The sequence below is a fragment of the Euwallacea similis genome, chromosome 2, assembly GCF_039881205.1.
Source record: "Euwallacea similis isolate ESF13 chromosome 2, ESF131.1, whole genome shotgun sequence".
NCBI classification, from domain to species: domain Eukaryota; kingdom Metazoa; phylum Arthropoda; class Insecta; order Coleoptera; family Curculionidae; genus Euwallacea; species Euwallacea similis.
In genome coordinates, this window is record NC_089610.1 from 7,606,304 (window position 1) to 7,623,239 (window position 16,936).

At 36.9% G+C, this 16,936-nt stretch overlaps 2 protein-coding genes across 2 annotated transcripts; both read right to left on the reverse strand.

Moving 5' to 3' along the window:
• Window positions 1-96: 96 nt before the first annotated feature.
• On the reverse strand, window positions 97-13,271 carry LOC136419562 (homeobox protein PKNOX2-like). Its single transcript, XM_066406016.1, has 9 exons — window positions 12,901-13,271; window positions 6,348-6,533; window positions 6,124-6,295; window positions 5,924-6,071; window positions 5,736-5,860; window positions 5,479-5,680; window positions 5,231-5,427; window positions 4,878-5,133; window positions 97-4,795 (listed from the first exon to the last, which is right to left on the reverse strand). Exons 2-9 carry the CDS (start codon window positions 6,488-6,490, stop codon window positions 4,626-4,628), a joined length of 1,413 nt encoding a protein of 470 aa, XP_066262113.1. The 5' UTR covers window positions 6,491-6,533; window positions 12,901-13,271; the 3' UTR covers window positions 97-4,625.
• A 2,351-nt stretch (window positions 13,272-15,622) lies between these two features.
• Window positions 15,623-16,784, reverse strand: LOC136419232 (chromobox protein homolog 1-like). The gene is made up of 4 exons (XM_066405437.1): window positions 16,598-16,784; window positions 16,335-16,545; window positions 16,076-16,279; window positions 15,623-16,020 (listed from the first exon to the last, which is right to left on the reverse strand). The coding sequence occupies exons 2-4, from the start codon at window positions 16,507-16,509 to the stop codon at window positions 15,857-15,859; spliced, it is 543 nt and encodes a 180-aa protein (XP_066261534.1). The 5' UTR covers window positions 16,510-16,545; window positions 16,598-16,784; the 3' UTR covers window positions 15,623-15,856.
• Between the last annotated feature and the right edge of the window lie 152 nt (window positions 16,785-16,936).

Consider the following 16,936-nt stretch of genomic DNA (forward strand, 5'->3'; position numbering starts at 1 on the left):
CACTGTTATTTTTTTATGGAAAAGTTATTATGTTTAGTTTTTAAATATGATTTTTAATATATTTCCGTAATTGTATTACCTAAAGAAAAACAGGCGTTTTATTCAGATTGTTTTATTATCATACAATAATACTTAAAGATACACGTAGCCAACTAACAATATTGCGATAAGAAAAAATATTTCTTTTTTTGCCTCGTTTTAGATGATCCAGCGACGACTTTTTAACGCTCAAAGAGAGACACACAATGGGAGATTTTTTTGACTAAACATTGCTTTTCTTCAACCAGAAATTCCACAATTTGCATTACCGAACTTCGGCAAATTTTCACTGGGATCTTTGTCATTCGACAACCCAACCTTAGCAACTACAATAATAAATTGCCACAATCTGCGCGTATCCTATAGTGGTATCGTTCCGCAAAACTGATCGGAAATTAAAAAAATGAGTATTCTTCAGCGCATTAGTTACACGAAGCTACAAACTTACTTAACACCACGAATTTACAAGCGCTTAAGATGTTTTTTTTTCCGCACAAAAAAAACACCCTCTTTAAAACTAGGTATACTGGAAATCACTCCTATTACTGACTTGAGACGAGCCATTTTTCAATTAGGTATATCACAGACTGACATAGCAAAATAAACGTATACAACAATTATCAATAACCGATTAAAAATGGCAATAACCCGTTTAAAAAAAAACAAAAATAGTGGTAGAGACGTCTTCGTATTGGAGGGTAAACCCTATGTCGATTATTAATTAATATTAATTATTTGCAAGCTGGTGACGTGCTTGAAACACGCGGTACATTATACTAATATACTATATACAGGGAGTTTAACACTATAGGTTTACGTATACTGGAAGATAAATCGTAATAAGCTGAAACACAGATCTCTATTAAGTCTACTGAAGGCTAATCTTTACAAAAATCTGTGGAATGTCTACTATGAAGGTAAATTATGATACTCAACTAGACGTAGTAACACTATGGATGGAAAGTTCACGTTCGCTTTGTAATATTACTCCTTAACAACTATTTATTGTAATGCTGTTTTCTTTACGTATATGAGTTGCAGTTAGTATACTGGTTTCCAGTGCCGAAGGCCCGGTCTACCCAAAACGTCCCTCCGGAATGCCTGTATATAATATTAAGCGCTATTTTGAAAATATTTGTACTATTTTATCGTATACACTAATTAGGTAAGTAAGAACTAATCTATAAATCACATTTATTCAACGTATACTTCAACACTGGTAAATAAATAAATTATATGTAACGCTCCTATAAATATAACTGGGAGGGGAGGGGGTTTGGGTACACCAGCTCAAGGGCACATCCTCACAAAGACCTTAAACCTACTTTACAAAGAATAATAATTTGACTGGTAAGTAGTTTCAGTTACATCTAGACCAACTTAAGAATATTCGAAAGGGGGCATTTTAAAACAGTTTTAGCATTCTCTTTTTAACATTAAAGCGCGGGCATACCTACTTCCAAAGGTTCACAAATAAAATTTACCTATATACGTTTTTAAACATCCAGTTGTCTGTTCTCTAAGAATCTTGTAGGCAGAAAAGCATTTCGGGTTTACAGGGTGTTTCTTAATTGTGGTGTCACAATGAATTGGGTCTCCTGAAACCATCATAGGTGGTGGCAAAATTAACACATCCACGAAAAGTGAATTAATCAATTGATTATATCTGTCTCTTTCAGGCTCACTGGTTTCTACGAAAGTTTTTCGTTGTCTGACTCATAGTTTTGTGGAGCGAGCTTCAGAAGCAGAAAAAAATAGTTTTCAAACTTTATTGATTCTTTTCTTGTCAAATAATAATACCCGTTATGGGTCTTCACACACAACTTCCCTCTCTACTAGATTAATTTACTGCACTATGCGTACAAACAACAATAAGAGATTTGTGAGAAACAATGGGATTCCCTCAGGAATCTCCGATCACGAGGCTCTATATTCTAAGATTAGAATAACTAATGAGCGTTTTGAGAGTGTGGGGTATTGAGGAAGATTGTTTTCGAGGAAGAATTGCGATACAGGTTCTCTCAATTCTGTTCAAAGACGAACTGAGCAATGACGACTGATGTATATCAGAGCATTTTGCCGGCATATTTGTGTGCCTCTTTCCCGTACGGAACTTAAAATAGAAAAACAACAAGAAACCGTGGATTGCACGGCAATAATATATCGGCTAAAAATTTACATCTTTCCCATATTGCAAAATTCTTTGCGAATATCGTACTCTCTGGTAATTACGTGAAAGCTCATCGCTGATCATAAAGGGGAATACTAAAGTGATGTACTGGTACTACAATCGGACAATTTGCAGCAGAAGCGTATCGTGTCGTTAACAGATCAAGGGGAAAACCAAGGAATGTCCGTGCCATATTTCCTTTCTTTCTGGCAATATTGAGGAACTCAAGGCTACGATTAGCTCCCTTCGTGCAAGTGCTGCGTCCGGATATGTTGAATAATATTATAGAAAAATTCATGAAGAAACGAATAATTTCCTTTGTGGAAGAATGCAATATTTTACGTAGAGAGCAGTTCAGTTTTCGAGAGTCCAGGAGCACCGGTGATGCAATATGTATTTTCACTTGTGAAGGATTTGCTTTACCTTGAAAGAGGTGTAACGCAGCGGCGGCAGTGTTCTGAGATTTGTCGACGGCGTTACGTGTGGATCACGAAATATTATTTTTTAACATTGTATTTGGGAATAACCACTGACACACAAATAGAAGTTGTTTAAGCGGTGGAATTGTAACTATTCTTCAGTTAAACATAATAATGGACACCTTTACTAAGGGCTCGGACTAAACCCCTTGACACCATTTCAGTAACAAATGTATCATCGTTTTCAAAACCAAAAAAAATATATATTAGAAAAAAAGTGACAGAACTAAAGCATATAGAATGTGATTTGTTATTGTAAAGTATGTAAAGTACTAGTGTTTCACGTATTTTACATGCTCATATATAGCCCAATTAGATTCAGACTGTGATTTTGAGTGGGATTGAATAGAGCGAATAAGGGTTAGCTTTTGATGTGCTCTAGTGGTCTATTCTGGAACACCCCGTAAGAATACAGATATTTTGTTTAAAGTAAAAATTGAAATTGCAAAGAAACAATCTGTCTAATCATCAGAAAACGAAAGCCTGATCGACTTCGGCAAACAGCCTTGTTATAGGCATATTATTTTATACACTGAAAAAGTTAACACTGACAAAATTTTAGATGTTTTTAATCTTTTCTCCTTTAGTTGGTAATAAAAGTTCGAATATGGCTTTACAAACTATTAATATTACCACTATTAGGATTTTTCATGATAAATGGTGACTCATAGTTATAGTAGGAAAAGTCGAGAAAACTTTTTTCCAAACTCATCAAGGACTCCAGGATTTTTTTTTGACGAAGGACTGTGGTGTACATTTTTTTTTAAATATCTGAATTAACGTTCATGGAACTAAAAATAAAATGCTTTTAGAAACAGTTCATTAATAAATCACAAATTTTCGAATATTAGTTTATCAAACAATGTGATATTATTGTTAAATGATCTATTACTCATTTCATTATGGCACCAAAATTCACAAACACCCAGTATAAGAACAGTCTTAAACTTAGATTTTTCGATGTTGTTGCTTAAGTAAATAACGGGCGATCATATATTTCTTTAAACTTGTATATGTCAATTTCAACGTATACACTTTGACGAACATAACATTATATCGGGGCTGCCATGTTTGGACAATGGACATGTACAGTTTTTGGTTACTTTCAACAAAAGAAAGCATATTTTGATTCACTCAACTTATGCGTGATATTAACACTAATGTAGAAAATACAGGAAATATGCGAGTTGTATTTCGCTTTAATTTTTGTCCAAATCCGCACCCCGTGGTACTATTGAGGTATATATTACGTATACATGTTTCAAGCGAACACATAAAAATAATTGAAAGGCAGCTCAGTTTATAATTGAAATAATAATAAAATGTTGAAGAAATAAATAGAGATGTTTAAATTTGAGATCATAAGATGTGTGTTTTGGCTGTACAAAAAACTAAATATTGCACCTACTTCAAAGAAGTGTTCAGGTATTTGTTTTTTTTTTTAAGGAATAAAGACGGTGGCGGCGTTTTGAACTTATAACAATCAAATTAATTATAAGTGAAAGTTGCCACTGGATTTTTGGCTTATTTTCGCGTAAAAATTACATTAAGAAAAACATCGGAAGCTGTGGAAATACGTAAAGAAATTAAAACAATTGCAGCATGGGAATCCATATGATTTATAACATAAAGTTTTTTACTTATTACGTCAGTTATGAAACTTTATCTTTCAGACTTTTGAGCTGCCGTTCAAAAAATCATCGATGAATACAAAAAATTATATCACGCCTTAATAACACAGAGAAAACTGGAAAAGTTCTAATAGATTCAGCCTGATGAGCGTAATACTCGCTTGAATCTATTCACTCAAACGAGCAAAACAAATTCAAACGCATAGGCTGCACTTTTACCTGCACATTTCGACCATAACAACTGACCGAATGGAAAGTAAGCAGACTCACCAAAAAGGAACATAACACGGTGTTTGATGGAATGGTTTATTGCCTGGCAGCTTCCGGTTCTCCGTTGCCGAAAACAGCCAAACTGTCCGGTTGATGACCATTTTGGGTTACTTCTCCGGCATTTTGGGGTGCGTCTATAATCAAACCTCCGCCCTCTTCGTCGCTACTGTAGGAATCTCCTTCATCTTCGGAACTCGACAGCATCCCTAAACAACCACCAAAAGATTTTTTTTTAATAGTAACAGATTGCTTTTATTAATTTAATCTTAATCTGAAAGAACCATTTACCGCTTTCTAAATTCGCCTGCATATTTCCGAATTCTTGCGGCCAAAACCTTCGGTTGTTGTTCTGGCTTTTCTTCTTTTTACTGGCGCCACCGGGAGAGTTCGCCTGTCCACTTTCCTGACCTGCAGGGGTGCTTGCGTCTAGCATAGGTTGCAGGATGCGTCTACGGGCGTTGATGAACCAATTGTTCACTTGTAGCAACGTCAGGTTAGTTTGAGCGGCGATGTGCCGTTTTTCGTCTTCAGTAGGATACGGATGCTATAGGGTAACATTCATATGCATTTGGCGTGAGGCACATTTAAAGACTCTGTTTGGGCGATATTTTATTTACATTCTTTGCAGTGACTTGACTTACCACTAAATGTTGAAAAAGCCACGATCGCATTACACTAGTGGCGTGTTTTGGCAGGACCCCTCGTTTTTGTTTTTTGCCGCCTCGCGAAAAATCGCTGTCGCAGTCGTCGTTGCTTCCCCCAGGGGTAGTGGGAGCGGGAGACAACGGCCCTGAGCTGTCCGAAGGGGGAGCTCCTACGGGCTGACATAAATGAGCACCTAAAACAAATTTCAATTCACTATCAATCATGAAGACAAAGGGCAACATACCAATTTGCGATAAAGGTGTAGATCCGTGAACGACTAGACTTTCGGCAACTGGGGGTACCGGAGACGGCTGCGCCGGCATTTGAGGCTGTTGCTGCTGCAAAGGAGGCGTCGGACCTCCGTAATGAGGCATCGCATATTGAGGATTTTCCAATGGAGTCCCCGGCGGCCTATCCAAAGGGGGCGGTTGCTGAGTCAGCATTCCCTAAGAAACAAAAAGGACAATCAACACCTACGATCATCCATATATTGTTACTCACCGCATGAGGACTAATTGAATATTGCACAGGGCTATTTGAGGCCGAGCCGCTTTCCGAGTTGCCGTGCGACATCATACTATTGTTGTTTGATTCTATGCCAGTTAAAATGCTATTTCCCAGCATATCTAAAAAAGAAGAAGCGGATAAGAGTGGATATTACTACGCGTATTTGTATTGACTGCGGATACCTTGCGGATAATCAGATCTAAGTAGGTTTTCGGACTGCATTTTGCCTTTCAGACATGTGATGTATCTGTTACAAAAGTCTTTACATAGTTCCTGGACTTTTTCTAACTCTAAAAGGTGTATCCGTAACACTTGTATGGCTTTTATCATCTGAAATATAAGTTAGACAAACACGTTACATGGAGAGAATATTTTTGCTTACCAGTCCGTCAATTTCTGGTTCATTGGCTAAAAAAGGTTTCCTATCCCTCTCCTGATGCTGAACGAACGCCTGTATGTCCATATTAAAAGCGTCACTAGATTGGGGCTCTGAAGATTGCGTAGCCAGTTCGCATCGTTCGAAGAGGAGTGCTAAGAGTGGGAACAGTGGATGCCTAAAAGAGTTTTCTGTTAGATTTCTGCAAAAAAAATATATTTAAAAATTACTTGTATACGGCCCTTTTGTCGGCCTCAAACTGGCCCTGATCTGTGTCAGGGGGGGAAAATCCCGCTTGAGGCACCGCAGCGGGGTGTGTTACTGGATCGCCCAAGGGGGGTACTGGAACAGCGGGCGCCGGTACGCTTAGCATCGTGCCGGCGCTGATTGCTTAGGAATTTAGACGTGGACCTTACCTACAAACACAGGAAAAACTTCGAATATATAAGGAAAAATATGATAGTTTGGCAACGTCGTGTACATTCGAATTACGTCATACTATGTATCTTTGGCTATGGACCCACGGCCGTTATGTTATTTACTGGCTTTGTTCGATATCTTGAGATATGTGTGGTGGATTTTCGTTTTTTGAACAATTACCAAAAAAGGAACAATTTCGCGTATCATTTTTTTTAATATTCTGTATGGCATTGAGAAAAATTTGTTTTCCACGATAAGTGTATCATGAACAATGTGGGGCTGAGATCAGTCAATGTAACCTGAAGACAAATATATGAAGGAGCAGTTTTTCCGGATTTTTTCCAACCCATTAAAATTCATCTTTCAGTTTAATTTAACTAATTTAATCCCGAATCGGTTCTTAATGATAATATGATTGTTCGGCCGATGTGCTTGAGCCGCTTTCCCTTGAACATCGAATACTTTAATCAGAAACTCGAATGGGGTGTAAGAAAGGAGTTTTCTCGGTAACCCCTTGGGTATTAAAAAAAGCCCGGGCCAAAGGTTGCTCTAAATATTTGTGAAATTGAGGGAAATGTAAGTTGAAAGAAAATTTAAAAAACCTAAGTATTCTATAAAGGCAATTAAAGTCATTACTAGACAGCGCAAAAGAGGCTAAAGGGCTATAATTTAATGCTGGGGCCCGTTAAGGGAAGCTTCTTTAAATTAAATTCAGCGAATTTGGCTAGTGGATTTCCACCCTAACGATATTATAATTGCCTGTTTGCGCTAAAACGGATTCTTGCCTAATTCCGGGAAAATAAAAGCTGATTTGAATTTGTAAATAACGCCTTTAGTCGAACGCAAAAAAAGTTCCATTGCATGATGCAAACGCAGCGAAAGTCTTAAATAAATCTTCCCTTCGTAAAGATAAAAAACACGCGGGTCCACCAGGAAAATTTCGATTGGAAATTATAAAAGCAGGGACGAAAAGGAGTGGAAAAAACATGAACGTTGCAACTCGACGCTGAATGGTCTCGATGGACTGAAAGATGGAAATTGCGGACAGGACCGTGGCCAGTAGAGAGAGAACGTAGACCAAACGATAATTAAATCTAATAGTGTATATTTACCTATCTAACAGGAATTTTTTCAATGACAATCAAGTTTTAGTTTTTCTCCAATTCTGGGAAGTTTGACCCATTTTCCAGGACCATTTTGACGCACTTTCGGCTGACTAAACGGCATTTTCTTAACTTGAATGCAGAATATTCAAGTTCTAGAGTAAATTAATATGTTTTTCGCGAAATTTTTATTTTATTTCACATGAAAAACGCTTAAGAAATTTAGGCTATAAAATGCTGAAGTTAACAAAGAATTCAAACCCTTTAAAAAAACAGTGTTACGTCAGAGTTCTGTTTCGATAAGAATATGTGAGAGTGAGAACGAAAATGTTTCATCCAATGAAATTAGCGAATGAAATTTTGTGACCAATCACTATTGACAAAAAATTAATTATCTCTCAAGTCGCTAAAAAATATCGAAATACGTTTTCCCGGAGTCCTGATAGATGGGGCATTTTGTTGGTGTGACATGTCGGAATTTCAGTCAAGATACTGTAAACAAAGATTTAGTTCGTGTAATCAATTGATTCTGGGCAACTTATAAAGAGATATTCCATGTTTAAAATTATCTAGAAACTGATCTTTCAGCGCCTGAAAAAGGCACCTAATCCACCCGCCCATGTTCCTCTGCACTCTGGCATGTTTAATTCATCCGAGCCATGGAAGCGGGGTGAGGAGGATCTCGCAATTATTGCACTCCGGAATCTCTCCCGGGGTGACACTTGGCCGTAATCACCCTCGACTCGTCCTTTTCTGACTCGAAAGACGTCTCGTAAGGACGTCCTTTTTGTTTCCCCGGCCCGCTTTTTTGAAGGGTTTATGAAGAGTTCAGTGGAGCCGTTGTTATCTAAAATGGCACGAGAGCTCTTTTAATTTGATTCATTTGGAGGACAGCGTTACTGTTTTGCCCTTTTGAAAAGTACCAGGAATTCCACCCATTGACGTATGTGCAGAAAAATAAATCCATTAATAAAGTCACATTTTTGGTGCGTTGTTACTCTACCACCGAAACTATAAAACTACCAATAAATTAGCCGTATTTATCGCTTTTTACTGGGCTTATTGAGGCCGACCTATATGACCAATTAAGCAATTATAAAGCTAGGTAGCGTTCTCGTAATCCGATAAAACAGATCCCGGAATGGGATAAAATAACGCCTTTTATCTAATCTAAATTACCCTTTTACTTACCGAAATTAACTACCTACTAAATTATATTTGAACGAATAGTGAGGGACTTCATTGGAAGTCAGAGGCGGAGCTGCCGGAATGGTGGGTTTCTGCATACCTACTCACCATTCTTAAAAAGCCCTTAAAGCTCCTCCTCGCATTTAAAAAAAAATTCGATTCAATATGAATTTTTCACCTGAGCCGAGGGAGTAATTTGCATAAAAATAATTTGTTCCAGAACCTCCAGTCCCTAATCATACGTCAATGGCTAAACTCATATTCTGAGATACTGGTTTTACGATCCCTTGAGCTTCTTAATCCGCAAACTCAATAAATTCTTTTACTGCAGCTTCTAAGTGAATTTAAAATGTTTATACATGAAATATTAAGCGAATATACACAAGACGGGGCCATAAAAGTGTTCGAAAAATAAATTATGGTTGAAAGAGCAAACAACGCGCGCCAGTACTAACGGGTGAACTGAAAAAAAACCTCGCAATAGGTGGTGCCCGTACACGTAAAGCGCCTATTAAGTAATTTGCGATTTCCATCAAACCTCCGACTACAACATGAATGGTGAAATCACCCTTTAGTAGGGCACGACGGAGTCATCTGAAAGTTAATTTTTACCTGCAATATTCCAAAATATTTGGGTAAATATGGTAGAGAGATCTAAGTCAATTGCTGTGATACTACTGCAGGAATAGGATGATGATTTAAAATCGAAACCCCTTTCTATAATAAACCTTTGCATTCGCCCTTGGTGCGAGGAACAAATTTGAGCTTGCGAATATCGAATGTTAAAAAGACAAGGGACTGCTGATTCAAAAGAGGGAAACAACCAACTGTTCGGCGGTCGGAAATTTGAGAGACGAATTGCATCGAAATGACTCTTTTTAGTGTCAATCCTGCGATTATTAAAATAGACGCAGTAAATAACTGTGCTGGGGAGTTTTCGGGAGCACCATATTTTGCGCAATCGGACACTTCTGAATAGCAAATTAAAAACTCGGAAAATGCGATTTTTCAATAGATATTGAAATCGGGTATACTGGCTGACGTCACGTTTTCCTCTTTTATTATCTCAAATAATCTTTTTATGACGTGCCACGTGATACTGGCAAAATTGCAGACAATGTCAAAAATCAAATCAATTAATTATCATCGCTTTATTTTTTGCACGCTTTCTGTGAACTTGGATTTGGAATTTTTCCCTTTGTTAAGTGTGGGGGTGTCTCTAGAAGTGACGAAACCTCGCTAGCTCTACGCCTCTGCCCATTATGTATAAACATGTCTGTTTTCTTTATATCACAGCCCAAGAGTACGCGTCTGCAATCTTTATAGCTACTTAGCAGCGATCATTTGAATATACCCCCGTGAGAGACGTACGACTCGCGTACGAACTCTGCATTAAAATGTCATAATTTCCTCGTTTTCCTATCTCTCTCTTTCTCTCTCGAGTCTATGTATGAGTTTCACACATTCAAAGGAGATCGCCAACTATAAAATTCTCCTTCACTCTTATGCGCTACTGCCTGGGAAAAAAACGAAATTCAGGTGCATAAATGCACACCCACATGTATGTGAAACATTAAGGCGAAATCCTCTTAAAATGTAAAGTAAGTATATTTCCCCAGTTATCCAGGATTTGCAAGATTTTCTGGATGCAGCGGGACGATGCAGCGGCGTCGGCGTCGTTCCGGAAACGCAGCCACCGCGACGCCTCGCTCAACGAACGGAGAAAAAGGGTTTCCGGCTTTTTCACAAGAAGATGGAACGTTCTTACATGGAAGACTTAAACACAAAACTACTGATAAGATGAAAGGCGTTTTTGCAATTATATATTGGAGCTGCGGGAAATACCCAGAACGCCATCCCACAAAGCTACAGTTTCCAAGATAGTATAGTCAAGTTATTTATTCTTGGTTCCCGGAATTGGAAATTGTTGTGATGAGAAGGCAGTTTCTTGGCCTTCGGTCCTTTTTACTAAAATTTAACGAGTTTCCACAAGCAGAAAATCCAATCTCAAGGGGTTGGTTTTCAAGCACTTTTTATAAATGCGTAGAAAAATGGGTTTTAATCCAGAGCAATAGTACTCCAACCGAAAGCAAGTGAAATGCTTTCTCTGGTGATTGTACAAAATTTTAGTTTAGCAAACTTTAAAGGCAATTAATAGGACGCAGCTCTAGTAAAAAAGACGTAGACTAAGACACACCGAATTTAATAATTTTCTGGCAAAAAACCCATCCAGGTGAATCCAGAGAAATGTGAACATATGGAGAATATGGCACAGAGAAAATGGCCATAGAAATTCTCTCACAAAGTCTGCTTCATACAATCAAAAAAGCGGTTCTTTCAAGTTCTGATAAATGTAAAGCCTTGACTTCTTTCTCTGTAGCACGAAATATCAACTAGGGGACCCTCGTTTTTTCTCTTTCTGTTGAAACAGACCTATATTAACATGACCAAGAAACTTCTTAAATTTAGCAAAAATTGTCACTTATCAATACACTTATACATAGCGCTACAAATTCGCGGAAATGTATGAGGATCTTATAAACCATAAGAAATACGGGGTCGATTAAATTAAGTCAAATATGCGTAATTTAGAATTTACTTTGAGATAAGAAACCTGTGGAGTATCTATAAGGAACTGGGTGTTTTTGGAGGAGACTTAATTTTTTAATTTCCCCAATATTTAAAATAAAAATTGGGTTTTCTTTGGCGCAACATTTTTAGCATATATGCTGCTTTAAAGGCAGAAAATTCCCTTTATTTTAGGCTCTTTCAGAGAATTAATTGGGTTAACTCAAAGAACAAGGAAACTCTGGATTATCTTTTTCTTTAATTTCCTTCATATTTCAAGTGTACAGAACTAAGTAATCTGAGGTTACCAACAGTTATTTGATTAAGTGAGAGTAACCCAAGTTTTTTCTGAAAAAGCCTAATACTGACAAGTGGATATTAAGATTCAACATGATAGCAAAAGATACTTTTTTCCTTTTTGAAAATGGCTGAAAAATCCCTTTATATTTACTAAAACAATTGTTTTCAACACTAATAACTGAGTTTGATCTAGCTTCAAAAGCTCTGAACTTTGCTCGAAATTATCATTTGTCACCCTTTTAGGCATTACTTTTGACAAGTTGGATGAAATCCACAGATTAAACTCTAAGACATGTCAACTTACCATTTTCACACTATTGTGGCATTTAGAAAAAAATCTTGTTTGTCTGTGTTGAATTTGAATATTATGTACCTGGTGATTTTGATATATAGGGTGTCCCCAGATACTTGAAATTTCTTTTAGTATGTCTTTCAAAAACAACAGAGAAATATACAGAGATAGTAGTGGCAAAAACCAATAACAGGCTTGCATTAGAAATTTTCAACACACATGTACTATATTACATATGACTATACAAGCATTTCTTTAGCTAAAATATATGCTTCATTGCGCTGTATCTATTATTCATTTACTTTTTCTAACAAATGCGGACATTAGCTTTATTTTCATGACTCCGGTTGTTATGTTTACTTTCCTTTGGGTCCCAGTAAAAAAGAGTTTGTGAATCCTCCTACTAGAGTGTGCAGAAAATTGAACATTTTTGATCAGGAAGACCCCTTTCCAGAAACTTCATATATATATAGTGACAAACCTATATACAGGGTCTTTAAATACTCAAAATTTACCCATTTTTTCTTTCAATTTTCAGTACACTATCTGAGCAAATGTATAAGTTTATGCACGGTAAGTTAATGTAATCAAAACCGTAACGTTTAGCACTTTTAAAATGTGATTTCTAATTCTATTTCCAGTTTCAATTAGTGTTTTCATACTAACTACTTTTTACTTAAACCATCACGTAGGATACATTGCAACTCCAAGTATTGACAAAACGTAAATTCACACAAAACATCTCAAGTGTTAACAAATTGAAAAAACACCGAAGGGCATATCAATTTACGAGTATTTACTATGACACAAGTGTTAATGAATGGAGAAAATCATTATGCACAAATGTACGCATGTAGTTCAACACGTTAAAGGCTGGTAAAGTCCTGGAATTTGTCAGTTTTCGATACTTACATTATTTGGGAATCCAAGGAGAATCCTCTGATGGGAGCTGGGCCCACTTTTCTGTCACGGAAAAACATTTGAAAAAACCGGGCCCAAAATAATCGACGATCGCCTATTTGCAAGGTTATAGCCGATAAAGCCAAACAAAAACAACCACTTTACGGGCTTCCACGTGAAACGGCGTCGTAAATTTACGTAAAAACGAAAAAAGACCGAAAATAAAAGCGCGTAATTATTAAAACATGCTACTTCCGTATTTTTCCCCGATTTTTCTCGTGTTTACATGTCACCTCAACTGTAACAAATGACTTTCTGTCTAGACTACTAGACGTATGTCAATATTCGTCAAAATCAAAATGGCTACGCCTTTAATTCCTTAGCTCAGACCTGAGGCTATATCCCTGTCTCTTTTCCTCTCGCAGCATATTATTCACCGCGCTTCACGCACTCACGTCAATGATTAAAAGCAGTAAAACACGCCCAACGTTTTAATAAACCACTGTATTTCAAATTCTAGCGGTTGAAATTTTATTTTACCTGCATTGCTTTTTATTATTTAACGTTAATTCCGTCATTTAAAATTAATTCTTTGGATTTTAAAGGTCGGTGATGGCCTGAAAAATTACCAGTCCTCGGAGGAAAAAAAGAGACATGCGCTTTGTTTGCTAACTTCTTTTTGTTCCGTGCTCTCCCGTTTTCTATTCTAAATTTCTAGTAATTTCCTATATGCGATTAGAATACTTAAATTTCTAATTAAAAAGAAATATAGGAATTTTTCTTTGTTATTACAGCATTTAATTGAGCTGAGTAGAGTTATTTAAGTTTATCAGAAAGATAAAAGGAACTCAAAACATCTTCCTTTTACAAGCTCCGCCTCCTGATGGGACTGTGTTATGACGAAAATTTTCTTACAATAAGTGTCGCCATCTAGGTAGGGTGCTGAGATATAGCCTATTTAATAACAGATTCCTTCTCAACGATTTTGTTTGAGGTAATCGACGAGAAATACATAGCAAAAATTCCACAAGAAAGCGTTGAAGTATCAAAAGCATATCTAGAATGAATTCATCTGTTATCTGTTGTTCGGCTGATGTTTGATGGTGAATAGCAAATTGCTTACTGATCGCCTTACGTGATATTGCAAACTCCTTTTTAATGGTCACCCGATACTTGATCCTATTTGACTACGAATATATAGTCAGAGTATTGACTTTTTGGGATGGCGTCGTCGCTCGTGATCAGAAGGAGGGAGGGGGAACTTCCCCCACCAACAAGACATCCTTTTCTTGGAATAGTGAAGAAAAGAGCCAGATAGCCCTTTTGGTTTTTTAACTTCATTATTCTTGACCGAGAGCCTGCAAGAGAGGCAGCCGACGAAGAAAAAAGCGTCCAGGAAGACAGAAGAGCCCCCTGTGAATGGGGGCACTTCAAGCCAGGATCCGAGAAGCGCCACCGATTCACACTTAGACACTCGAAAGAGTGACCTAAGAGTGAACTAAGGTAAAACCCAAAAACTAAACTGAAATGGCTCTGTTCAGAGATTCCATTCGCAGAAAGACAAGTCGCAAGACACAAAATTTTAGTAAATGTTTATAAGATAAACTGGACATTTGTGTGCCCGTAATATTGATAATATGCAGATGTTACCTTTAGGTTTTAAGGGCTAACAAATTTGTGGCAGTTTAGCTGTGTCTTTTAATAAACAATTCTTCCAAATTTGGAAAGCTCTCAGCTATTTTTTTACATTTTACGAATTCGTGGTAATCCCCATTTTGATTTGAGAATCAAACTGGGATTGGGAATAAAGCCTTCTTTACACCTAGCGTTTAGAACGATGTATCTGTTTTCACTCGTCTTTCGTACCGTACACTCGAAAAAATTTCAATCTGGACGATTTTTAAATATTTAAAATGGTGGTCGCTGTGAGATGATTTATGGCCAGTACTGTTTGCCTCCTTGTCCTTTTAAAATGTCCTATGATTTAAGTTTATACACCATAAATATAGATGGATACTCATGTTTCATCATACATATTAAATGCAATTGCAATATCTTCCTTTGGTTGAACCAGTTTCCCAAGTAAACTTCTTGAATTTTTGTTTATCGATAGGAAGCTAAGTTTTCGCCGTTTTTTGTTCCTCAGGTAACATTTTGTTAACAGTTTGCTGTAAGCTTTACCTCTTGGTGACCTTACGTTTGATTTCTTGGCAGATGATGTAACTCAGTTCCTGGCAGAGAGATTTTGGAGAATTCCATGCTCACCTAGAAATCAATCGTTCCGTTTCAGTTACTTTCACGCTTAAAATTGTTTTCTTCTTGTGACTTGCACAAAGATCTCAGTTTTGTGCAAGTAACAGATACCAAATTAAATTATGCTTCACAGCAATAGTGCCTATATATACTAAAGCATGGAATGCTCCAGCCCCAAGCTTTCTTTATAGAAATTTGGTATAATAATACAAAAACATTGAAATAGGTGGGTAAGTACTCACTACATACATTGTAGCTACAGGTAAAAGGGGTCAACCTGTATTTTTCATTTATTAAAATAATTAAATTTAAAAAATTAATTAAAAGGAAACCTAGTTCCCTTTTTAAATATAGTTTTAATAAAATGATAGAGTCGATGTCACAAAAAACATTTTTGGCATCGTTAACAAGTATTTTACCAACCCGCGACATACCTTTGACATTGTTTTTCCCTTTAATTCTGTAAATATACATTAGTGAGAACAGCAAACCTATGACGCAATTCCAGTTTAATTCTCAGACTTAACTTGTAGTGTGTGCATCAACAAAAATCACTAATCACAATAGTAAACTAAATGACAAAATTTTTAAAATAATAAAAAATTGCCTGCTCAGAAATAGTTTTTTTTTATGAGTTAATGTATTGCATATTGCATAAAACTAAAATTAACAAGAATACAAATACATGAGAAAAATAGCAAGAAATAAATGCCACTTAGTTCTCTTTGTTTTCACCAGTAGCCTGGGTTGGTGGATGCCATCTCAGGCGGCCCTCATAGAACTTGATCACAACTTGGGGACATTTAATGTTGGCTTGCTTTGCTGGGACTAAATCTGCTTCATCTGTGCCATGCCACTTCATCAAAAACATCAGTTGACCTTAAAGGAATATTACTGCTCAGAACAATTCTCTTATGTAAAACTGTAGTTATACCTGGACTATCTGTGGCTCCAATAATTGTGTCCGGTTCAAGACCTCTGTCAAAACCTAAACATTTCTTCTCATCCATTTTCCTCTGTTTGGGTTTGCTTATTGTTTCTTTTTCCTGTCCATTAATGCTGACTTTGCGTTTCTTTGCCTCAGCTTCCTTTTTCCTAGTTCTCTCTGCTTCAAAGGCTGCTATTAGGCCTGGACAATCTGTAACCCAAAACAATAGGACTGGTGTTTTAGTCTTTCTGGGTTCAATTTTCACCTAAATTTTCTTCAGGCTCCCAAGTATTGTCTTTATCTTCATAACCAATCCACTTGAGAAAATACTCTTTAACTCCCCGATCATTAACTCGACTGTCAATGATTTTTTCCACTACATACTCCTCAGGGAGCGGAGGATCCGCCGGAGGGGGTACTGGGCTGTTTGCTTTACTCATGTTTAGTTTTTTAGACTATTGATTGAAGCTTGTGAGCTAAAGTTTTTTTATTGTTGTAAGGTTGAGGTTTGTTGTTATTCTTACTTACTTTTGTAAGACGAGCTTTTTAGGGGTTCGACGAAAATAAATGGAGGTATATTGACAAGTAAACAATTTGAAAATAAAGACTGTTTCTCCTGGAGATAAATTGACATCGATCAACAAGCCGACCGACAAAAATCAACAATGCGAGCATCCGCCATTATTGAGAAAAAACATCATGGCCGCTTGCACATCAATGCTGCCAATTACGCGGTTATCCAATGCTTGAGAAATAAGACCAATCGTTTTTGCCATATCGAACACTGGTCTTTGTCTAGTAGCTCAGTATAGAATAGGACAACCATTATTCTGACTAGGTCAATTTTTAAAAAAACTTCAATCTTTC